At 57.7% G+C, this 25552-nt stretch overlaps 1 protein-coding gene and 1 long non-coding RNA gene across 2 annotated transcripts; one reads left to right on the forward strand and one right to left on the reverse strand.

The window, feature by feature from the left end:
* The first annotated feature begins 10 nt into the window (after positions 1 to 10).
* Positions 11 to 25497, forward strand: FBF1 (Fas binding factor 1). The gene is given in 25 exon segments (XM_054293830.1): positions 11 to 428; positions 496 to 557; positions 889 to 916; positions 1974 to 2015; positions 2543 to 2592; positions 4759 to 4930; positions 5321 to 5426; positions 5514 to 5608; positions 5713 to 5782; positions 7569 to 7639; positions 7814 to 8699; positions 10537 to 10643; positions 12401 to 12438; positions 12573 to 12716; positions 13232 to 13297; positions 13810 to 13883; positions 14482 to 14582; positions 16502 to 16620; positions 17282 to 17404; positions 18506 to 18679; positions 18776 to 18952; positions 20661 to 20798; positions 22640 to 22769; positions 23633 to 23739; positions 25404 to 25497. Coding segments are annotated over 25 exon segments (3558 nt in total). The 3' UTR covers positions 25464 to 25497.
* On the reverse strand, positions 20860 to 22041 carry LOC128949040 (uncharacterized). Its single transcript, XR_008484182.1, has 3 exons — positions 21928 to 22041; positions 21468 to 21507; positions 20860 to 21176 (listed from the first exon to the last, which is right to left on the reverse strand). It is a non-coding gene; the product is annotated as an uncharacterized LOC128949040 (long non-coding RNA).
* Positions 25498 to 25552: the final 55 nt, after the last annotated feature.

Raw genomic sequence — 25552 nt, forward strand, 5'->3', positions numbered from 1 at the left:
ACATATCGCGATGTTTCCCACGGGGGTACCCGAGCCTGGGAACGCGGAGCTCCCGGCAGGGATAAACCCCGCGATACGTGGGGATCGCCGGCGATACGGGGGAGAATCGCGACAGAGGCTCGGAGCAGGCGCTGCTCGGGGCAGCCCTGTCGTCATGGTAACGGCGGGTTTCCAGTCAGGCGCCGCGCGGGGCAACCCCGTCACCATGGCAGCAGGGCCTTCCTTAGGGGCAACGTGTTGTTATGGTAACGGCAGGGTTACAATCAGGCGCCGCGCGTGGCAGCCCCGTTGCTATGGCAGCGGGGGCCTGCCATGAGGGCGGCGCGCAATATGGCGGCGGCCACGGCGAGCGCGGGAACGGGTGAGGGAGGCGGGGGAGCCGCGGGCGGGAATGGGAACGGGAGCGGGAATGAGACCCGGGAATGGGAGCGGGAACGGGACCCGAGCGGCGCCTCCGTCTCCCCTCAGGGCCGCGCTGAGCGCGGGGTCCCGGAGCCGGTACCGGGCAGCGGATCTGGGACCGCCCGGGAATGGCGGAGGGGCCGGGACGGGCCAGGGTGAGTGACGGGAGAGACGGGGGAGGGGATCCAGGTGTGACAAGTGCAGAATCCAGGTGGGATCCAGATGTGGAATCCAGGTGTGAGATCCAGGTGGGACCCAGATGCAGGATCCAGGTGTGGGATCCAGGTGAGATCCAGGTGCAGGATCCAGGTGGGATCCAGGTGTGAGATCCAGCTGTGATCCAGGTGTGGGATCCAGATGTGAGATCCAGGTGGGATCCAGGTGTGCTCCAGGTGTGATCCAGGTGTGAGCCCCTCCTGTCTCACCTGTGCCGTGGGGAGGTTTCGGTGTTTCCGTCTCTCCCCAGGAAATTTTGTCTCTCCCCAGGCTGGCCGGGCCCGGAGCCGCTCCCCAGGTGAGTGTTGGCACCTGTCCTCATCCCCCTCACCTGGCACCTGTCCTCACCTGGTGTCACCTGTCCTCACCTGTCCTCACCTGTCCTGACCTTCCTTACCTGTTTTCACCTGTCCTCACCTGTCCTCATCCCCCTCACTTGTCCTTGTCCTCCTCACCCGCCTCATCTGTCCTCACCTGTCCCCACCTGTCCTTACCTGTCCTTGCCTGTCCTTGTCTTCCTCACCTGTCCTCACCTGCTCTCACCTGTCCTCCTCACCTGTCCTTGTTCTCCTCACCTGGTTTTGTGCCCCTCACCTGTCCCCACCTGTCATTACCTGTCCTTGCCTGTCCTTGTCTTCCTCACCTGTCCTCACCTGCTCTCACCTGTCCTCCTCACCTGTCCTTGTTCTCCTCACCTGGTTTTGTGCCCCTCACCTGTCCCCACCTGTCCCCACCTGCTCTCCAGGGGCTTTGGGTCCCTGGGAATGCTGGGATGGAGCAAGGTGGGAATGTCCCAGGGGACAGGTGAGATGGGACAGGTGAGATGTGACAGGTGAGGTGTGACAGGTGAGATGTGACAGGTGAGGTGTGACAGGTGAGGTGTCCCAGGGGACAGGTGAGGTGTGACAGGTGAGATGTGACAGGGGGCAGGTGAGGTGTGACAGGTGAGGTGTCCCAGGGGACAGGTGAGATGTCCCAGGAGCTTTCCCCACCTGCCTGGTACGGGGAACCCACCTGGGCCCATCTGGGCTCACCTGGGGCTCACCTGGAACCCACCTGGGCCCACCTGGGCTCACCTGGGGCACACCTGGGGTACACCTGGGGCTCACCTGGGCCCATCTGGGCTCACCTGGGCACACCTGGACTCAGCTGTGCTCACCTGGGCTCACCTGGGCCCACCTGGGGCTCACCTGGGCACACCTGGACTCACCTGGGTCTACCTGGACTCACCTGGGTCCACCTGGGGTACATCTGGGCTCACCTGGGCTCACTTGGGGCTCACCTGGGCACACCTGGGCTCACCTGGAGCTCACCTGAAGCTCACCTGTGCTCACCTGTGCTCTGTCCCGTTCCAGATCCCATCCAGGACGTGCTCGGGGAGCTCCTGGGATCCGATGGTAACGGGGGAGCTCCAACGGGGTCACCTGGGGGGGGTCACCTGGGGTTACCTGGGGGTCACCTGGGGGGGGTCACCTGGGAATTACCTGGGGTCACCTGGTGGGAATCACCTGGGGTCATCTGGGATCACCTGGGAGTCACCTGGAGGGGATCCCCTGCCCTGGACTCACCTGAGGGGGTTCACCTGGGGAGATCACCTGGGGGGGCGGGGGTCATCTGGAATCACCTGGGAATTACTTGGGGTCACTTGAGATCACCTGGAGGGAATCACCTGGAGGGGGTCACCTTGGAATCACATGTGGGATCACCTGGGGTCAATTGAGGGGAGTCACCTGGAGGGGATTACCTGGGGTCACTTGGGGTCACATGTGGAGGGTCACCTGGAGGGAATCATCTGGGGGGGATCACCTGGGAATCCCCTGGGGTCACCTGGGAATCACCTGGGGGGGATCCCTGCCCTGGGGCTCACCTGGGGGGGATCCCCACCTGTCTCCGTGTCCATCCCTGACCCCTCCCTTGTTTCCAGACGAGGCCCCGGCCCCGCCCTCCCGAGGTTCCCGCGCCTCCTTCCTGCAGGTGAGCCCAGGTGGGCACAGGTGGGCACAGGTGAGCCCTGGGTGATCCCAGGTGAGCTCTGGGTGATCCCAGGTGAGCCCCCTCACCTGGGCTGTGCCTGGGGTGGGCCGGAATCGGTATTGAGGGGGGGAAATCCCAAAAACCTGGAAAATCCCAAAAAACGGGAAGTTCCCAAAGAGCGGAAAATTCCCAAAAAAAGTGGAAATTCCCAATGGAGAAGGGGAAATTCCCAAAGAACGGGAAAATCCCAAAAAATGGGAAAATTCCCAAAAGGGAATGGGAAATTCCCGAAGAACAGGAGAATCCGAAAAAGTGGAAAATTCCCAAAGAAGGAGAAATTCCTAAGAAACAGGAAATAACCAATGGAGAATTGGAAATTCCCAAAAAATGGGAAATTCCCAAAAACCAGGAAATTCCCAACGGGGAAAAGGAAATTCCCAAAGGGGAATGGGACATTCCCAAAGACGAAATTCCCAAACAGGGAATGGGAAGTTCCCAAAGAACAAGAAAAAATGGGAAATACCCAATGGAAAATTGAAAAATCCCAAAAAATGGGAAACTCCAAAAAATGGGAAATCCAAAAAAATCCAGGAAATTCCCAACGGGGAAAAGGAAATTCCCAAAGAGGGGGAAATTCCCCAAAGAATGGGCAATTCCAGAAAAATGGGAAATTCCCAATGGAGAGTGGGAGATTCCCAGAAAATGAAAAATTCCTAAAAATGGGAAATTCAAAAAAACCGAGGAAATTCCCAATGGGGAAAAGGAAATTCCCAATGGAGGAGGGGAAATTCCTAAGGAACAGGGAAATTCCCCCAAAGAATGGGAAATTCTCAAAAGGGAATAGGAAATTCCCAAAGAACAGGAAATTCCAAAAAATGGTAAATTTCCCCAAAGAATGAGCAATTCCAGAAAAATGGGAAATGGAAAATTCTCAGTGGAGAGTGGGAAATTCCCAGAAAATGGGAAATTCCCAAAGAATGGGAAATTCCCGACAGGGAACAGGAAGTACCCAATGGGGAAGGGGAAATTTCCAAAAAATGGGAAACTCCAAAAAACGGGAAATTCCAAAAAAACAAGAAATTCCCAACGGGGAAAAGGAAATTCCTAAATGGAAGAGGAGAAATTCCCAAAGAATGGGAAATTCCCTCAAAGAATGGGAAATTCCCAGTGGGAAACAGGAAATTCCCAACAGGAAATAGGAAATTCCCAATGGAGAGCAGGAAATTCCCAGAAAATGGGAAATTCCCAAAAATGGGAAATGGGAAATTCCCAACAGGGAAATTCCCAAAGAACAGGAAATACCCAATAGGGAACGGGAAATACCCAATGGGGAAGGGGAAATTTCCGAAAAAGGGAAAATTTCCAATGGGAAATTGGAAATTCCCAAAAAATGGGAAACTCCAAAAAATGGGAAATTCCCAAAAAGCAGGAAATTCCTAACGGGGAACAGGAAATTCCCGAAGAACGGGCAGTTCCAAAAAAACGGCAAATTCCCAAAAACCGGGAAATTACCAACGGGGAAATTCCCTGTGAGGGAAGGGAAATTCCCCAAAAAAATGGGCAATTCCCAATGGGAGTTGATAAATTCCCAGTGGGGGAAGGGAAATTCCCAAAAAACGGGAAATGGGAAATTCCCAAGGAATGGGAAATGGGAAATTCCCAATGAACAGGAAATGGGAAATTCCCAAGGAACGGGAAATGGGAAATTCCCAATGGGGAACAGGAAGTTCCAAAAAAACGGGAAATGTGAAATTCCCAAGGAATGGGAAATGGGAAATTCCCAATGAACAGGAAATGGGAAATTCCCAAGGAACGGGAAATGGGAAATTCCCAATGGGGAACAGGAAATTCCCAAAAAACGGGAAATGGGAAATTCCCAAAGAACGAGAATTGGGAAATTCCCAATGAATGGGAAATGGGAAATTCCCAAGGAACGGGAGATGGGAAATTCCCAAAAACCAGGGAATTCCCAGCGGGGAAGGCGGAAGGGACGAAGGTGAGCGGGGCGGAATTCCCAAGGGATTTGGGATCTCACCTGGGCTGCAGGTGAGGGCAGGAGCTGCTCCCCAGCAGGAGCTGGATCCCACAAATCACCGGGATCCCATGGATCATCGGGATCGAGATCCCATGGATCCCACAAATCACCAGGATCCCACGGATCACCAGGATCCGGATCCAGTGGATCCCACAAATCACCAGGATCCGGATCCAGTGGATCCCATGGATCTCCGGGATCAGCTGGACGAGCTGGACGAGCTGGATGCCGAAATCCTGGGAATGGCCAGAGCCGGGTCCGGGACGGGGAAACGCGGCGGGAAGGGGCCGGGCCCCCGAAAAGGTACCGGGAATTCCCTTGGGATCGACCCCAAACCTGTGGGATCAACCCTGGGATCAACCCCATTGCTGTGGGATCAACCCTATTGTTGTGGGATCAACCCCATTCCATGGGATCAACCCCAATCCTGTGGGATCGACCCCAATGCCGTGGGATTAACCCTGGGATCAACCCCAATCCATGGGATCAACCCCAGTCCTGTGGGATCAACCCCATTGCTGTGGGATCGACCCACAGTTGTCCCAGTGCTGGTGACACCTGAAGATGTCCCAGAGCCAATTGGTGGCACCTGGAGATGTCCCACAGTTGGTGACACTTGGGGATGTCCCTGAGATGTCCCAGAGCTGGTGGCACCCAGGGATGTCCCAGATGCCACCAGTGCCACCCCCCCAGCCCCGCCCCGTGCCGATGTCACCTTTGGGGACGATGTCGATGACCTGATGGATTCCCTGGGGCTCGGCAGCGACGGAGCCGGGAGCGCGCCGGGAACGCCGCGGGGGTGAGGGGACAACGGGGACGGGGAGGGGTCCCGTGCCACCCTGGTGCCACCTCAGTGCCCCCTCAGTGCCACCCCACCTGTGCCCAGCCAGGGGCTCCGGAGGGGCCGTGCCAGGAGCCAGGAGCAGCCGGGAAAGGCGGAGCTGGAGCTGCAGAGGGAGAGCCGGGGGCAGGAGCAGCCGGGTGAGCATGGGGGGGTCCAGAGGGTGAAATCCCACTGGGAATTCCAGGAATTTTGGGAATTTTGTGGGAATTTTGTGGGAATTCCGTGCGCTGTCATTCCGCAGGGCCGGGATTTCCCTTCGGATCCTACGAGCCCTCGGTGGCCTCGGGGACCGGGCGGAGACGGGGACGGAGGTACCGGGGAGGGGGGGATGTCCCCACCTGGCTGTGTCCCCGATGTCCCCAATGTCCTGAATGTCCCCTACTGTCCCCAGTGTCCCCCATTGTCCTCAATGTCACCATTGTCCCCAGTATTCCCATTGTTCCCCACTGTCCCCAGTGTCCCCAATGCTCCTGGGGTGCCCATTGTCCCTCACATCTCCATTGTCCCCCAATGTCCCCATTGTCCCCAATATCCCCATTGCCCTCAACGCCCCCATTGTCCCCAGTGCCCCATTGTGCTCATTGTCCCCAGTGTCCCCATTGTCCCCAATATCCCCTTTGACCCCCAATGTCCACCAATGTTCCCAGCGTTCCTGTTGTGTTCATTGTCCCCTTTGTCCCCCAGTGCCCCCCTTGTCCCCTTTGTCCCCCAGTGTCCCCGTTGTACCCAATGCCCCTGGTGTGCCCACTGTCCCCATTGTCCCCAGTGTCCCCAATGCCTCCTTTGTCCCCCACTGTCCCCATTGTCCCCAGTGTCCCCAATGCCTCCTTTATCCCCCATTGTCCCCCATTGTCCCCAGTGCCCATGGTGTGCCCATTGTCCCTCATATTCCCATTGTCCCCAATGTCCCCTGCTCAGTCCCCATTGTCCCCAATGCCTCCAATGTCCCCATTGTCTCCAATATCCCCTAGTGTCCCCCAATGTCCCCAATACCCCCGATGTCCACATTGTCCCCAATGTCCCCATTGTACCCAGTGCCCCCATCGTCCCCAATGTCTCCATTGTCCCCTACCCAGTCCCCAGTGTGTCCAGTATCCCCCAGTATCCCCCAGTGTCCCCAATGCCCCCGAGGTGTCCATTGTCCCCATTGTCCCCCATATCCCCATTGTCCCCAGTGTCCCCAATGCCCCCTTTGTCCCCCAGTGTCCCCCAATGTCCCCATTGTCCCCCACTGTCCCCAGTGTCCCCGTGCCCCTGGGGTGCCCATTGTCCCCATTGTCCCTCGTATCTCCATTGTCCCCAGTGTCCTCAATGCCCCCTTTGTCCCCCATTGTCCCCCAGTGCCCCTAATGCCCCCAATGTCCCCAATGGCCCCATTGTCCCCTATTGTCCCCATTTTCCCCACTGTCCCCATTGCCCCCACTGTTCCCATTGTACCCGTTGTCCCCAGCGTCCCTGTTGTGCTCATTGTCCCCAGCATCACCATTGTCCCCCAGTGTCCCCCATTGTCCCCAATATCCCCCAGTGTCCCCAATGTCCCAAGTGTCCTCATTGTCCCCAGTGCCCCGTTGTGCTCATTGTCCCCTATGCCTCCATTGTCCCCCAATGTCCCCAATGCCCCACTGTCCATTGACAGTGTCCTCAATGTCCCCAGTGTCCCCTGCCCAGTCCCCATTGTCCTCAGTGCCCCAGTGTCCCCATTGTCCCGAATGTCACCATTGTCCCCATTGTCCCCCATTGTCCCCAGTGTCCTCTGTTGTCCCCGTTGTCCCGAATGCCCCCCAGTGTCCCCATTGTCCCGAATGCCCCCATTGTGCCCAGTGTCCCCAGTGTCCTCTGTTGTCCCCAGTGTCCCCATTGTCCTCAGTGCCCCATTGTCCCCAGTGTCCCCCATTGTCCCCAGTGTCCCCATTGTCCCCAATGTCCCCAGTGTCCCTATTGTCCCCTGCCCAGTCCCCATTGTCCCCATTGCCCCAATGTCCCTAGTGTCCTCTGTTGTCCCCATTGTCCCCAATGCCCCCATTGTCCCCAATGCCCCCAATGCCCCCAGTGCCCCCCATTGTCCCCAGTGTCCCCAGTGTCCCTCTGTCCCCACAGGTGCTCCGTTGGGAGCAGCTCCCGACGTCCCTCCGGGGCCGATTGGCTGGGGCTGAAGGACGAGGATTTCCTGGGGCTGGGGGACGACGACTTCCTGGGAATGGGACAGAAGGACAAGGATGCCACAGGAGTGGGACAGAAGAACAAGGATCCCACGGGAATGGGACAGAAGGACAAGGATCCCATGGGAATGGGACAGAAGGACAAGGATCACCCAGGAGTGGGACAGAAGGACAGGGATCACACGGGAATGGGACAGAAGGACAGGGATCACATGGGAATGGGACAGAAGGACAGGGATCACCCAGGACTGGGTCAGAAGGATGAGGATTTCCTGGGATTGGGATCAAAGGACAAAAACTTCCTTGGATTGGGACAGAAGAACAAGGATTCCACCGGACTGGGACAGAAGGACGAGGATTTCCAGGGATTGGGATCAAAGGACAAGGATCACCCAGGATTGAGATTGAAGAACAAGGATTTCCTTGGATTGGGATCAAAGGACGAGGATCCCTCAGGAGTGGGATCAAAGGACGAGGATTTCCCGGGATTGGGACAGAAAAACAAGGATTTCCTTGGATTGGGATCGAAGGACAAGGACTTCCTTGGATTGGGACAGAAGAACAAAGATCTCTCAGGATTGGGATCAAAGGACGAGGATTTCCCGCGATTGGGGGACAAGGATTTCCTTGGATTGGAATCGAAGGACGAGGATTTCCCAAGATTGGGATCAAAGGACAAGGATCCCTCAGGATTGGGACAGAAGAACAAGGATCCCACAGGACTAGAGGACAAGGGTTTCCCAGGACTGGGACAGAAGGACAAAGATCCCGCAGGATTGGGATCAAAGGACGAGGATCACCCGGGATTGAGATTGAGGAACAAGGATTTCCTTGGATTGGGATCGAAGGAAAAGGATTTCCCAGGATTGGGACAGAAGGACAAGGATCCCATGGGACTGGGGGACAAGGATTTCCCAGGATTGGGACAGAAGGACGAGGATTTCCCGGGACCGAAGGACAAGGACATCCCAGGACCCGGATCCCCCCTGCGGCCCCGCCCCGGCCCCGCCCTGGCCCCGGAGCCGAATTCCCGCCCCCGGAGGGTCCCGGAGCCCCCCGAGCCCGGCAGGTAAAGGGAACCCCCGGGAGCTCCCACCTGGCGTCCAGGAGGTCCAGGTGTGCCAGGTGACGTCACTGTCCCAGGTGTGCCCAGGTGACGTCACTGTCCCAGGTGTGCCAGGTGACATCACTGTCCCAGGTGTGCCCAGGTGATGTCACTGTCCCAGGTGTCCTCCAGGTGTCGCTGGGGATGTCACTGCCCCAGTCCCCTTCAGGTGTCTCCAGGGATGTCCCCGTCCCAGGTGTCCCAGGTGATGTCACTGTCCCTGTCCCAGGTGTCCCCAGGGATGTCCCTGTCCCAGGTGTCCCCTCCAGGTGTCCCCAAGGATGTCCCTGCTCTGAATTCCCCCACCTGAGCTCAGCTCCCCTGGCTCAGCTCACCTGGGAGGGGTCAGGAGTCACTTTGGACACAGGTGTCACCTGGGAGGGCTTGGGTGTCACCTGGGACACAGGTGTTATGTGGGTGGGCTCAGGTGTCACCTGAGAGGGGTCAGCTCACCTGAGTGGGACGCAGGTGTTACCTAGGAGGGCTCAGGTGTCACCTGGGAGGGTTCAGGTGTCACTTCAGACATAGGTGTCACCTGGGAGGGACACAGGTGTCACCAGGGAAGGCTCAAGTGTCACCTGGGACACAGATGTCGCCTAGGAGGGCTCGGGTGTCACCTGGGAGGGGTCAGCTCACCTGGGAGGGCTCAGGTGTCACCAGGGAGGGCTCAGGTGACCATTGTGGGGGAGGTAACCCCGGGATGGAGGTTTGGGGTGTCCCCGTTCCCTCAGAGTCCCAAAGGTGACACCCCTGACACTGGGCAGGTAACACACAGGTGACACAGGTGACCCAGGTGACAGAGGTGACCCAGGTGGCACAGGTGACTCAGGTGGCACAGCACAGCTGTCACAGGTGGCACAAGTGACACAGCACAGGTGACATGGCACAGGTGGCACAAGTGACACAGATGACATGGCACAGGTGACACAGATGGAACGGGTGACACAAGTGACAGAGGTGACACAGGTGACACAGCACAGGTGACAGAGGTGACCCAGGTGGCACAGGTGACTCAGGTGGCACAGCATGGGTGACACAGGTGACATGGCACAGGTGGCACAGGTGACCCAGTTGGCACAGGTGACAGAGGTGACATGGCTCACGTGACTCAGGTGCACAGGTGGCAGAGGTGACATGGTACAGGTGACCCAGGTGGTGCAGGTAACATGACACAAGTGACAGAGGTGGCACAGGTGACTCAGGTGACATGGCACAGCTGTCACAGGTAGCACAGGTGACACAGCACAGGTGGCACAAGTGACACAGGTGACATGGCAGAGGTGGCACAGCTGACACAGCACAGGTGACAAAGGACAGGTGACATGGTACAGGTGACACAGGTGGCACGAGTGACGGAGCTGGCACAGGTGACAGAGGTGACACAGGTGGCACAGCACAGGTGACATGGTACAGGTGGCACAGGTGACAGAGGTGACGCAGGTGGCTCATGTGACTCGGATGACACAGGTGGCACAGGTGACATGGTACAGGTGACACGGCATAGGTGGCACAGCACAGGTGGTGACACAAGTAGCACAGGTGGTGACACAAGTGGCACAGGTGGCAGAGATGACATGGCACAAGTGGCACAGCACAGGTGACTCAGGTGGCACAGATGGCACAGCATAGGTGGTACAGGTGACGCAAGTGACATGGCGCAGGTGGCACAGGTGACGTGGCACAGGTGACACACAGGTGTCACAGGTGCCACAGGTGACACACAGGTGACACACAGATGTCACAGGTGTCAGAGGCCAGGCCCCGCCCCCCTGACTCTCCCCTGGGATTTGTTCCCCCCCAGGCTGGAGCCCCCCCTCAGTCAGGTGGCACCAGGTGACACGGCACAGGTGGCACAGGTGTCAGCAGGTGACACGGCACAGGTGGCACAGGTGTCACAGGTGGCAGCAGGTGAGGCTCTGTCACCCCCCAGGTGTCCTCAGAGGTCACCTGGCCTGGGCAGGGACACCTGGGGGGGACCCCGGGCCGTCCTCTGGAACCGGGGGAGCTGGGCCAGGGGATAACGGGATAATGAGATAGTGGGGTCGTGGGATAACGGGATAACAGGATAGTGGGATAACGGGATAATGGGGTAGTGGGATAACGGGATAACGGGATAGCGGGATAATGGGATAATGGGATAACGGGATAATGGGATAGCGGGATAATGGGATAGCGGGATAATGGGATAATGGGATAGCGGGATAATGGGATAGTGGGATTGTGGGATAACAGGATAATGGGATATTGGGATAATGGGATAGTGGGATTGTGGGATAACGGGATAACGGGATATTGGGATAACAGGATAATGGGGTAGCGGGATAATGGGATAATGGGATTGTGGGATAATGGGGTAATGGGATATTGGGATAACGGGATCGTGGGATTTTGGGATAGCGGGATCGTGGGATAACGGGATAGCGGGGTAACAGGATAACGGGGTAACGGGATAGCGGGATAATGGGATAGCGGGCTGATGGGATGGGATAGCGGCATAATGGGATAGCAGGATAATGGGATAATGGGGTAGCGGGATAATGGGATAATGGGATAATAGGATAGCGGGATAGCGGGGTAATGGGAAAGTAGGATAGCGGGATAGCAGGATAACGGGATTGAGGGATTGTGGGATAATGGCATAGTGGGATAATGAGATATTGGGATAGTGGGCTAATGGGATAACAGGATCATGGGATAGCGGGATATTGAGATAATGGGATAACGGGATCATGGGATGATGGGATAATGGGATGGGGTAATGCAATAGTGGGATTGGGGGATAACGGGACAATGGGATGGGATCATGGGATATTGGGATAATGGGATATTGGGATAGCGGGATAATGGGATCGTGGGATGATGGGATGGGATCATGGGATAATGAGATGGGATAATGGGATGATGGGATGGAAAAATAGGATAACAGGAAAGGATAATGGGATAATGAGATGGGATAATGGGATGACAGAATGGGATAATGAGATAACAGGATAATGGGATGATGGGATGGAAAAATGGGATAATGGGATAACAGGGCAGTGGGATAATGGGATAATGGGATTGCGGGATATTGGGATGGGATCATGGGATCATATGGGATAATGAGATGCCGTAATGGGATAACAGGATGGGATAATGGGATAGCGGGATGGGATCATGGAATAACAGGATAATGGGATAATGGGATGGAAAAATGGGATAATGGCATAATGGAATTGGGATAATGTGATGTCAGGATAACAGGGATGATGGGGATGGAATGGGGTGGGACAATGGGATCCATGGGATGGGATTGTGGGATAATGGGATGATGGGATGGGATGGGACAATGGGATCTATGGGATGGGATAATGGGATCCATGGGATCAATGGGATGGGATCTGTGGGATGGGACAATGGGATCCATGGGATCAATAGGATGGGATCTATGGGATGGGATGGCATGGCATCCATGGGATGGGACAATGGGATCTATGGGATGGGACAATGGGATCCATGGGATCCATGGGATGGGATCTATGGGATGGGATCATGGGATCCATGGGATGGGATGGGATGGGACAATGGGATCCATGGGATGGGACAATGGGATCCATGGGATCCATGGGATGGTTCCGTTCCTCCCGCGTGTCTCAGTGATGGCTTTGTCACATTTTCCACCCCAGCCGTGCAGGAGGTGCCGGGTCCTGCCACGCCCGCCCAGGTGAGTGCTGGGGCAGGAGCAGGGAGGATCCCTGGGATCCCTTGGGATCCTTTGGGATCTGGGCAGGGATCAGCATTCCCAGAGAGGGAGCTGCCCCTCCCAGGCCCCTCCTGGAGCATCCCCGTGTCCCACAGGAGGATCTGGTGTGGGATCCAGCCCCATCCCGCCCGGAGAATCCCCGAGCTCTGCCGTCCTGGCTCTGCCCGGAGCTTCCCGCAGCGTTCCCGGCCCGGAGACACCAGGAGAATCTGGGATCCTCCCCATCCCAACAACGCCAGGTGGGTCCTGGAGCTCTCCCATCCCAGCCCCACAAGGATTTGGGATCTCTCCCATCCCAGCCCCACAAGGAGGATTTGAGATCTCTCCCATCCAAGCCCCACAAGGAGGATTTGGGATCTCTCCCATCCCAGCCCCACCAGAATATGGGATCTCTCCCACCCATTCCCCACAAGGAGGATTTGGGATCTCTCCCATCCCAGCCCCACCAGGATTTGGGATCTCTCCCATCCCAGCCCCACCAGGATTTGGGATCTCTCCCATCCCAGCCCCACAAGGATTTGGGATCTCTCCCATCCCAGCCCCACAAGGAGGATTTGGGATCTCTCCCATCCAGGCCCCACCAGAAGGATTTGGGATCTCTCCCATACAGGCCCCACAAGGATTTGGGATCTCTCCCATCCCATCCCACAAGGATTTGAGATCTCTCCCATCCAAGCCCCACAAGGAGAATTTGGGATCTCTCCCATCCCAGCCCCACCAGGATCTGGGATCTCTCCAATCCCACTTGTCCCAGGACCATCCCGGCTGTGGGGCCGCCCTGCAGACCCTCCAGGCCCGGCTGGAGGAGCTGGAGAACCAGGTGAGGATGAGGGGTCACCTGTGGGTCACTTGAGGGTGTCACCTGTGGGGTCACCTGGGGATGTCACCTGTGGGGGTTTGGGGATGTCACCTGTGGAGTCACCTGGGGGGTCACTGGGAGGTGTCACCTGTGAGGTTCACCTGTGGGAGTCACTCCTGGGGGTCACCTGGGGGTGTCAGCTGAAGGTGTCACATTTAGGGTCAGCTGGGGGGTCACCTGTGGGGGTTTGGGGATGCCACCTGGGTCAGCTGTCACAGTGGGGTCACCTGTGGTGGTCACCTGAGGGTGTCACCTTTGGGGTCACCTTTGGGGTCACCTGTGGGTGTCACCTGTGGGGTCACCTTTGGGGTCACCTGTGGGTGTCACCTGTGGGATCACCTATGGGATCGCCTGTGGAGTTACCTGTGGGGTCACCTGTGGGGTCACCTGGGGCGGTCACCTGTGGGGGTTTGGGGATGTCACCTGTGGGTGTCACCTGCGGGGTCACCTGGAGCCCGTGCCGTTGCCGCCAGGTGCGGGCGCTGGAGCTGGAGCGGGCCCGGTGGCGGGGACAGGCCCTGCAGGAGCTCCCGGAGAGCTGCCCCAGGTAACGAACGGGGGCTCACCTGTGCTCCCGGATCCCTGCTCCTTACCTGGGGCACCGCGGGGCACGGGATCACCCCAGGAACACCCCAGGAACACCCCAGGAACACCCCAGATCCCAGGATCACCCCAGGATCACCCCAGGATCACCCCAGGATCACCCCGGATCCCTGAATCACCCCAGGAACACCCCAGGATCACCCCAGGAACACCCCAGACCCCTGAATCACCCCAGGATCACCCCCGGAACACCCCAAATCCCTGAATCACCCCGTTCCCTGGATCACTCCAGATCCCTGAATCATCCCAGACCCCTGGATCACCCCAGATCCCTGAATCACCCCAGGGCACAGGATCACGTGCAACCCCAGGATCACCCCAGATTCCTGGAACACCCCAAATCCCTGGATCTCTCCTCACCCCAGGATCACCCTGGATCCCGGGATCACCCCAGACCCCAGGATCACCCCAGAATCACCCCAGGATCACCCCAGATCCCTGAAACACCCCAGATCCCAGAACCATCCCAGACCCCAGAATCACCCCAGTCCCCGGGATCACCCCAGACCCATAGATCACCCCAGATCTTTCGATCACCCCAGATCACAGGACCACGCCAGATCCCAGAACCACCCCACAACTCAGGATCACCCCGGACCCCAGGACCACCCCAGACCCCAGGAGCAGGACGAGCAGCTCTCAGGTAAATTCCCTCACAGGTAAGTTCCCTCCGAGTGCATAATTCCAGTGGGACCCTCTGCTCCATCCCAGAGCCGATCCCACGGGATCCAGAGGGTCCCGGGACAGATCCCAGTGTCCAGAAGGATCCCAAAGGATCCCAAAGGATCAGCAGATCCCTGTCCCAGCCCTCCTGGGGGGATCCTGGCCTGGGGCTCTGCTGGGCTGAGTGGGAAATGGCGCTCGAACAGGGGCTGGGCTCCGTCCGGGACACCCAGGGAATGGGAAAAGTTCACAGAATTCATGGAATTCATGGAATTCACAGAAATCACAGATTTGACAGAGGTCACAGAATTCATGGAATTCACAGAATTCACAGAAATCACAGAGTTCACAGAATTCACGGAATTGACAGAGTTTACAGGGTTCATGGGATTCGTGGAATTTACAGAATTTGTAGAATTCACAGAAATCACAGATTTCAGAGAGTTCACGGAATTCACAGAGTTCACAGAATTCGCAGAATTAATAGAATTAATGGAATTCACAGAATTTGTAGGATTCTCAGAAGTCATGGAAGCCACAGAATTCACAGAATTAATGGAATTCACTGAATTCACAGAGTTCACAGAATTCATTGGATTCACTTAGTTCACAGAATTTATGGGATTCATAGAATTCACTGAATTTGTAGAATTCTCAGGATTTACAGAATTCACAGAATTTGCAGAATTCATGGAATTCACAGAATTTGTAGAATTCTCAGAATTCACAGAGTTTGCAGAATTAATGGAATTCACAGAAATCACAGAGTTCACAGAATTCATGGGATTCATGGAATTCACAGAATTTGTAGAATTCTCAGGATTTAGAGAACTCACAGAATTTGCAGAATTCACGGAATTCACAGAGTTCACGGAATTTGTAGAATTCTCAGAATTCACGGAAGTCACAGAATTCACTGAATTTGCACAAATCATGGAATTCATGGAATCCACAGAGTTCACAGAATTCATGGAAGTCCCATAATTGAATTTGCAGAATTTACAGAATTCATGGAACTCACGGAATTCTTGGAATTTGCAGAATTCACAGAGTTTGCAGAATTCATGGAATTCATAGAATTTATAGAATTCTCAGAATTCATGGAATTTGCCTAATTTACAAAATCCACAGAATTTTCAGAATTCACAGAATTTGAGTTGTTCCTGGCGAGCCAGAGGCCGGGAGCTGAGGCTGGCAAAGTCCTGATCCAGATCCCACAGTGGGATGGGATGAGATGGGATGGAGCAGGAGCACAGGGGGTTTCCATGTGGGATTTCCCTGTCCTGGGATGGGATGGGATGGAGCAGGAACATGAGGGTTTTTCCCTGTGGGATTTCGCTGTTCTGGGATGGGATGGGATGGGATGGAGCAGGAACACGGGGGTTTTTTGTTGTGGGATTTCCCTGTCCTGGGATGGGATGGAGCAGGAACAAAGGGGTTTTTACCTCTGTGGGATTTCCCTGTTCTGGGATGGGATTGAGCAGGAACACGGGGATTTTTCCCTGTGGGATCTCCCTGTCCTGGGATGGGATGGAGCAGGAACAGAGGGGTTTTTTGTTGTGGGATTTCCCTGTCCTGGGATGGGATGGAGCAGGAACAAAGGGGTTTTTACCTCTGTGGGATTTCCCTGTTCTGGGGTGGGATTGAGCAGGAACACGGGGATTTTTCCCTGTGGGATCTCCCTGTCCTGGGATGGGATGGAGCAGGAACAGAGGGGTTTTTCCTTGTGGGATTTCCCTGTTCTGGGGTGGGATTGAGCAGGAACAGAGGGGTTTTTACCTCTGTGGGATTTCCCTGTTCTGGGGTGGGATTGAGGAGGAACAGAGGGTTTTTTCCCTGTGGGATCTCCCTGTGCATGGAGGGTGATCCCAGCTCCTGCCTCCCGGCTGCCCCTGGCAGCGCTCCAGGCCAGGCTGTGCCGGCAGCAGCGGGACGCGGAGCGGGAGCAGAGCCGGCTCCAGGAGGCCGTGGCTGACCTGGAGACCAGGCTGGGGGAGCGGGAGCAGCTCCTGGAGCAGGTGAGGCCCCGTCCCCGAGCTGTGGCTGTGTCCCTGTCCATGTCCCATGTCCCTGTCCTGTGTCCGTGTCTGTGCCTGCACAGAGGAGCTTCCTGCTGGGATCCCCTCCTGGAGCTGTGTCCATGTCCCTGTCCCTGCTTGTGTCTCTGTCCTGTGCCTGTGTCCATCTCTGTGTCCGTGTCCATGTCTGTGTCCCTGTTCCTATCCCTGCCTGTGTCCCCTGTCCATGTTCCTGTCCCTATCCATGGCCCTCTCCTTCTGTCCCTGTCTCCTGTCCCCATCTCTGTCCCCGTTCCTCTGTCCCTGTCTCCTGTCCCTATTGCTGTTCATGTGTCCCATGTCCACAGCCTGTGTCCCTGTCCCTATCCCCTGTCCCCATCCTGTCCCTATCCCCCATTCCCTGTCCCTGTCCCCATCCCACTCCTGATCTCTCCCCAGGAGCGCCGCTCCCCGTGTCCCTGTCCCTGTCCCTGTCCCCATCCATGTCCCCTGTCCCCATCCCTGTCCCCATCCCACTCTCGGTGCCTCCCCAGGAGCACCGCTTCCAATATCCTTGTCCCTGTCTCCTGTCCCCCTTTCCCTGTCCCTGTCCTTGTGTCCCCGCCCCATGTCCCCATGTCCCTGTCCCCCTGTCCCCATCCCTCTCTCCCCGTCCCCCCAGGAGCGCCGCCGCGCCGCCGCCGAGCGCAGCCGTGCGGATTCCCTGCGGGAGGCGCTGGAGGAGCAGCGCCGGCTCTCGGCTCAGCTGCTGGCCATGGAGAGGGCGGCGCTGGACGAGGCCAAGGTGAGCGGGGTCACGCCCAGGGGAGCCCCAGGTGAGCAGGGACACGCCCAGGGGAGCCCCAGGTGAGCAGGAACAGGGCCCAGGGAGCCCCAGGTGAGCGCCAGGTGAGCGGGGACAGGCCCAGGGGAGCCCCAGGTGAGCGGGGACAGGCCCAGGTCAGCCCCAGGTCAGCCCCAGGTGAGCCCCGAGCAGGGAGGGGCTGCGGCTTCCCCAGGGAACCGCTGGGGGATGCCAGGGTGGGGGCCTGGACCCGCTGCGGGAGGGACTGGGGTGGGGAGGGGGCTCAGAACCAGCCAGGACCGGGAAAAGGGCTCAGGACGAGCCAGGATGGGAGTGGGACCAGGAAAGGGGCTCAGAACCAGCCAGGTCAAATCCGCTGGATGCCCACACAGGGCCGGAGCAGCCTCTGGAATTTCGCTCTGTGAGCGACAGGGCCGGGCTGTAGGAGGGCAAACCCCACACCTGGGGCTGCAGGAGGGCAAACCCCACACCTGGAGCTGCAGGAGGGCAAACCCCGCACCTGGGGCTGCAGGAGGGCAAACCCCGCACCTGGAGCTGTAGGAGGGCAAACCCCACACCTGGGGCTGCAGGAGGGCAAACCCCGCTCCTGGAGCTGTCCCCGGTCCCACAGGGCTCGGGGCTGGAAGGGGCTCAGAACCAGCCAGGATGGAAACTGGAAGGTGTTCAGAACCAGCTGGGTGAGAGTGGGACTGGAAGAGGGGCTCAGGACCAGCCAGGAGTGGAAAGGGGCTCGGAACCAGGTGGCGTGGGAGCAGGGCTTGGAGCTGGAAGGGAAAAGGCTCAGGGCTGGAAGGGGCTCAGCACCAGCAGGATGGGATCTGGAAGGGGCTCAGAACCAGCAGGATGGGATCTGGAAGGGGCTCAGAACCAGCAGGATGGGATCTGGAAGGGGCTCAGGACAGGCCAGGTCGAGCCCTCTGGGTGCCCACACGGGGCCGGAGCTCCCGGGCTGGAGCAGCCTCTGGAATTGGCCTCTGTGAGCGGCAGGGCCGGGCTGCAGGAGGGCAAACCCAGCTCCTGGGGCTGCAGGAGGGCAAACCCCGCGGGAAGCGGCTCCTGGAGCTGTCCCCGGTCCCGCAGGCAGCGTGGCTGGAGGAGCAGCGGGCGGAGCTCCGGGAGCGCTCCGAGGAGCGGCGGCGCCTGGCGGCCGCGTGGACCGAGCTCCGGCAGCGGGAGCGGCTGGGCCGGGAGCGGGACGAGCAGCACCAGGAGCGCGCCCTGGGCCTGGACGCGGCGCTGAGGAGCCTGGCCAAGGTCCCCCATGGGCACCCGGGGTTCCTAAAGCACCTTCTCCTCCTCCCTCTGCCGCTCCAAAGGACGGGACAGGTGAGGTTTGCTGTCCCCCCAAAGGATCAGGCAGAGCTGAAGTTCCGGAGCAGGGAGCTGAGATCCAAGGAGGAGCAGCTGGCCAGGGACAGGGAGGAGCTGGAGGAGGCCTGGAGGGAGCTGAGGCTGGAGAAGGAGAAGGTTCTGAGGGCTGAGCAGCGGCTGCAGGAGCGGGAGGAGGAGATCCGTGAGCTGGCCGAGGTAAACGGAGCATCGGGGATGGAACTGACAGAGCTGAGCTGGGGCTCCACATCCCCCCAAACTGGGGCTCCACATCCCCCCAAACTGGGGCTCCACATCCCCCCAAACTGGGGCTCCACCTCCCCCAAACTGGGGCTCCACCTCCCCCAAACTGGGGCTCCACATCCCCCCAAACTGGGGCTCCACCTCCCCCAAACTGGGGCTCCACATCCCCCTGAACTGGGGCTCCACCTCCCCCAAACTGGGGCTCCACATCCCCCCAAACTGGGGCTCCACATCCCCCCAAACTGGGGCTCCACCTCCCCCAAACTGGGGCTCCACATCCCCCTGAACTGGGGCTCCACCTCCCCCCAAACTGGGGCTCCACCTCCCCTAAACTGGGGCTCCACATCCCCCTGAGCCGTGCCTGGGTCCTGTTCCCTGTGTCCGTGCTATTCCCCCATCCCAGCGCCGATCCCAGTCCTGGTGCCGTTCCCTGTCCCCGTCCCATTCCCTGTCCCAGTCCCTTTCCCAGTGCCATTCCCCATCCCAGTGCTGTTTCCTCATTCCAGTCCCATTCCCTGTCCCTGTCCTGGTCCCATTCCCGATCCCATTCCCTGTTCTATTCCCCATCCCAGTCCTGTTCCCAGTCCATTCCCCTGTCCTGGTCCCGTTCCCATTCCCAGTCCCATTCTCCCATCCCGATGCTGTTCCCTGTCCCAGTCCCAGCCCCAGTCCCGTTCCACATTACCGGTCTCATTCCCGTCCCCGTTCCCCGTCCCATTCCCCGTTCCCATCCCTGTTCCCCATTCCTGTTCCCATCCCCGTTCATTGTTCCCCATCCCATTCCCGTTCCCCATCCCATTCCTGATCCTGTTCCCTGTCCCATTGCCATTCCCATTGCCATTCCCATTCCCCTCCTCATTCCCGTTCCCCATTCCCGTTCCCCATTCCCTGTTCCCATTCCTGTTCCCAGTCCCTGTTGCCAATTCCCATCCCTGATCCCGTTCCCGTTCCCGTTGTCGCAGCACTCGGCGCAGCAGCAGCAGGACGGGCAGCCCCATTCCCATTCCCTGTTTCCCATTCCCATTCCCCATTCCTCATTTCCCATTCCCATTCCCCATTCCCAATCCCATTCCCATTCCCAGTGCAGCGCTCGGCGCAGCAGCAGCAGGACGGGCAGCCCCATTCCCTGTTCCCATTCCCCATCCTCATTCCTGTTCCCATTCCCCATCCCCATCCCCATTCCCATTCCCCCATTCCCATTCCCCATTCCCATTCCCCCATTCCCCATTCCCATTCCCCGTTCCCCATTCCCTGTTTCCCATTCCCATTTCCCATTCCCATTCCCGTTTTCCTGGTGCAGCGCTCGGTGCAGCAGCAGCAGGACGGGCAGCCCCATTCCCCATTCCCGTTCCCCATTCCCGTTCCCTATTCCCATTCCCCATTCCCCATTCCCCACTCCCATTTCCATTCCCCATTCCCCATTCTCCGTTCCTATTCCCGTTCCCATTCCCATCCCCATTCCCATTCCCCGTTCCCCATTCCCCATTCCCATTCCCCATTCCCATCCCCATTCCCATTTCCCATCCCCATTCCCGTTTCCCATCCCCATTCCCGTTTCCCATTCCCATTCCCATTTCCCATCCCCATTCCCGTTTCCCATCCCCATTCCCGTTTCCCATTCCCGTGTCCCATTCCCATTCCCATTCCCGTTTTCCCGGTGCAGCGCTCGGCGCAGCAGCAGCAGGACGGGCAGCGGGCGCTGCGGGAGGCGCGCCGGGCGCAGCAGGAGCAGCGGCAGCAGCTGCAGGAGCTGCAGGAGCAGCAGGAGCGGCTGCGGCAGCAGGAGCAGCGACTGACACAGGCAAATACCCCCTCATTCCCTGGAAATCACCCTGGAAAATCCCCCCTCCTTCCCTGAAAATCCCCCTTCCATAATTCCCACATTTCCCACTCCCACATTTCCCCTTTCCACATTTCCCATTCCCACGTTTCCCATGTTCCCCACATTCCCACCTTTCCCATTCCTTCATTTCCCACCTGTCCCATTCCCAGTGTTCCATTCCCCCCTTTCCCATTCCCACCTTTCCCACATTTGCCACCTGTCCCATTCCCATCTTTCCTAGTCCCATGTTTCCCACATTCCCACCTTCCCCATTCCCACATTTCCCTTTCCCACATTCCCTATTCCTGCCTTTCCCATTCCCCACATTCCCACCTTTCCCACATTTCCCATTCCCATCTTTCCCACATTTCTCACATTTCCCATTCCTTCATTTCCCACCTGTCCCATTCCCAGTGTTCCATTCCTACCTTTCCCATTTCCACCTTTCCCTTTCCCACATAACCACCTTTTCTGTTCCCACATTTCCCCTTTCCAAATTTCCCATCTTTCCCACATTCCCCACATTCCCACCTTTCCCATTTCCCACCATTCCATTCCCACCTTTCCCTTTCGCACATTCCCCATTTCCACATTTCCCACCTTTCCCATTCCCACATTTCCCACATTCCCCATTCCCACATTCTCCACATTCCCACCTTTCCCATTCCCACATTTCCCACATTCCCACCTTTCCCATTCCCACATTTCCACCTGTCCAATTCCCACCATTCCATTCCCACCTTTCCCTTTCCCACATTCCCACCTTTCCATTCCCACATTTCCCCTTTCCAAATTTCCCAATCCCACATTCCCCACATTTCCCATTCCCACCTTTTCCACATTCCCCATTCCCACCTGTCCTGTTCCCAGCATTCCATTCCCACCTTTCCCATTCCCACCTTTCCCACATTTCCCACCTGTCCCATTCCCATCTTTCCTAGTCCCATGTTTCCCCCATTCCCACCTTCCCCATTCCCACATTTCCCTTTCCCACATTCCCTATTCCTGCCTTTCCCATTCCCCACATTCCCACCTTTCCCACATTTCCCATTCCCACCTTTCCCACATTTCCCACATTTCCCATTCCCACATTTCCCACATTTCCCACCTTTCCCATTCCCACCTGTCCCATTTCCCACATCCCCATTCCCACCTTTCCCATTCCCTCATTTCCCACTTATCCCATTCCCAGTGTTCCATTCCTACCTTTCCCATTTCCACCTTTCCCTTTCCCACATAACCACCTTTTCTATTCCCACATTTCCCCTTTCCAAATTTCCCATCTTTCCCACATTCCCATCTTTCCCACATTTCCCACCTTTCCCATTCCCACCTTTCCCATTTCCCACATTCCCACCTTTCCCTTTCCCACATTTCCCATTCCCACCTTTTCCCACCTTCCCCATTCCCACCTGTCCCATTCCCACCTTTCCCATTCCCACATTTTCCACCTTTCCCATTCCCACCTTTCCTATTCCCACATTTCCCCTTTCCAAATTTCCCATTCCCACATTCCCACATTTCCCTTTCCCACATTCCCCATTCCTGCCTTTCCTATTCCCCACATTCCCACCTTTCCCATTCCCACATCCCCATTTCCCATTCCCACATTTCCCCCCATTTCCCACATTTCCCTTTCCCATATTCCCCATTCCCACCTTTCCCATTCCCACCTTTCCCATTCCCACCTTTCCCATTCCCACATCCCCATTTCCCACTCCCACATTTCCCACATTTCCCATTCCCACCTTTTCCCCATTCCCCATCCCCACCATCCCATCCCATCCCATCCCATCCCGTTCCCGTTGCCGTTGTTGCAGGGCCGGCACAGCCTGGAGCGGCAGCGGGAGCAGCTGCGGGAGCTGCAGGAGGAGCTGGGCCCAGCCCTGGGGACAGGGACAGGGACAGGGACACTGCCAGGGACGGGGACAACGCTGGGGACACCTCTGGGTATGGGGACACTGCTGGGGACAGGGACACGACTGGGGACAACGCTGGGGACACTGCCAGGGACGGGGACAACGCTGGGGACACCTCTGGGTATGGGGACACTGCTGGGGACAGGGACAGTGCTGGGGACAGGGACAGGGACACTGCCAGGGACAGGGACAATGCTGGGGACACCACTGGGTATGGGGACAGTGCTGGGGACACTGCCAGGGACACCTCTGGGTATGGGGACACTGCTGGGAACAGGGACACGACTGGGGACAACGCTGGGGACACTGCCAGGGACGGGGACACTGCCAGGGACAAGGACAACTCTGGGGACACCGCTGGGTATGGGGACAGCACTGGGGACACTGCCAGGGGTGGGGACACTGCTGGGAATAACACTGGGGACACCACTGGGCACACTGCTGGGGACAGGGACAGCACTGGGGACACTGCTGGGGACAGGGACAGCTTGGGGACAGGGACAGTCCCCATCAGCACACTGGGGCCGTTTTTGGGATCCTCATGGGCTGGGGGTGCAGGGTGGGGAGAGGTGGGAGGCGCTGCTGGGGGACATTGGGGACAGGGACACTGCTGTCCCCTCCTGCAGGGGCTCTGGGGACATTGGGGACATTGGGGACAGGGACACTCTGCTGTCCCCTCCTGCAGGGGCTCTGGGGACATTGGAGACATTGGGGACATTGGGGACAGGGACACTCTGCTGTCCCCTCCTGCAGGGGCTCTGGGGCTCCTTGGGGACACTGGGGACAGGGACACTCTGCTGTCCCCTCCTGCAGGGGCTCCAGTGGCCCTGGGGACACTGCTTGGGGACATTGGGGACACTGGGGACAGGGACACTCTGCTGTCCCCTCCTGCAGCCTCTCCCGGGTTCCTGCCAGCCCTGGGGACACTCCTTGGGGACAGCGGGGACAGCGCGGCCGCGCTCTACGGACACGTCCTGCTGCTGAAACACCGCGCCAGGATGGTGGGGACGGGACTGGGGAAACTGGGAACGGGAATGGGGAACTGGGGAAACTGGGAAACTGGGAATGGGGGAACTGGGAATGGGAATGGGGGAACTGGGACTGGGGGAACTGGGGAAACTGGGAAACTGGGAATGGGGGAACGGAATGGGGGAGCTGTGGAAACTGGAAATGGGGGAACTGGGAATGGGGGAACTGGGGAAACTGGGAATGGGAATGGGGGAACTGGGGAAACTGGGAATGGGGGGAAGGGTTTGGGATTGTGGGGAAAGGGTTTGGGAATGGCCAGGGGGGATCTGGGAAGAGTTTGGGAATGATCAGGAAGAGCTGGGCTGGGAAAGGGGCTGAGAACCTGCTGGGAAAGGGTTGGGGATTGTGGGAGAGGGTTTGGGATGGGAGAAAAGGTTTGGGATTGTGGGAAAGGGTTTGGGATTGTCTGGGGGGAAAGGGAAAAGGGTGGGAATGGTCGGGGGAAACTGGTCTGGAAAAGGGGTTTGGGATTGTCTGGGAAAGGATTTGGGACTGTGGGAAAGGGTTTGGGAATGTGGGAAAGGGTTTGGGAATGTGGGGAAAGGGTTTGGGATTGTGGGAAAGGGTTTGGGATTGTGGGAAAGGGTTTGGGATTGTCTAGGAAGAGATTTGGGATTGTGCGGAAGGATTTGGGACTGGGGGAAAAGGGTTTGGGAATGGGGAGAGGGTTTGGAATGGGAGAAAGGATTTGGGATTGTCTGGGGAAAAGATTTGGGATTGTGGGGAAGGGTTTGGGATTGTGGGGAAGGGTTTGGGATTGTGGGAAAGGGTTTGGGATGGGGGAAAGGGTTTGGGATTGTGGGGAAAGGGTTTGGGATGAGGGAAAGGGAAAGGGACTGGTGGGGAAAGGGTTTGGGATTGTGGGAAAGGGTTTGGGATGGGGGAAAGGGAAAGGGACTGGTGGGGAAAGGGTTTGGGATTGTGGGAAAGGGTTTGGGAATGTCTGGGAAAGGGTTTGGGATTGTGGGGAAAAGGGTTTGGGATTGTCTGGGGGGAAAGGGAAAAGGGTGGGAATGGTCGGGGGAAACTGGTCTGGAAAAGGGGTTTGGGATTGTCTGGGAAAGGGTTTGGGATGGGAGAGAAAGGGTTGGAATGGGGGAGAGTTTGGGATTGTGGGAAAGGGTTTGGGATTATGGAAAACGTTTGGGATGGGAGGGAAAGGGTTTGGGATTTTCTGGGCAAGGGTTTGGGACTGTGTGAAATGGATTTGGGAATGGGGGGAAAGGGTTTGGGATTGTGGGGAAAGGGTTTGGGATTGGGGGAAAGGATTTGGGATGGGGGAAAGGGTTTGGGATTGTCTGGGGAAAAGATTTGGGATTGTGGGGAAGGGTTTGGGATTGTGGGGAAGGGTTTGGGATGGGGGAAAGGGTTTGGGGTTGTTGGAAAGGGTTTGGGATTGTGGGGAAGGGTTTGGGACTGGGGAAAGGGAAAGGGACTGGTGGGAAAAGGGTTTGGGATTGTGTGGGAGAGGTTTTGGGGTTGTTGGAAGGGTTTGGGATTGTCTGGGAAGGGATTTGGGATTGTAGGGAAGGGTTTGGGCCCAGCTGGCCGGGGCTGGGCTGGTCGGGGCTCGGAACCTTCTGGAAGGCCCAGGGGCTCCAGGCTGGCTCAGCCCCGGCCCCTCTGCCCCCAACAGGATCACGAGTTCCTGCAGAGCGAGCGGCTCTTCCTCGACAGCCTCAAAAAAGGGCCCTGACCACAAATGGAGCTTTGTAAAAATAAAAATAAAATTTCTTTTTTTTTTTTTTTTCTCCCTGCTGAGAACCTTCCCGTCTGGACAGGGGA

The sequence above is a fragment of the Melozone crissalis genome, unplaced genomic scaffold, assembly GCF_028551555.1.
Source record: "Melozone crissalis strain CALT ecotype California unplaced genomic scaffold, PUWL_Pcris_2 ptg000194l_1, whole genome shotgun sequence".
NCBI lineage: Eukaryota > Metazoa > Chordata > Aves > Passeriformes > Passerellidae > Melozone > Melozone crissalis.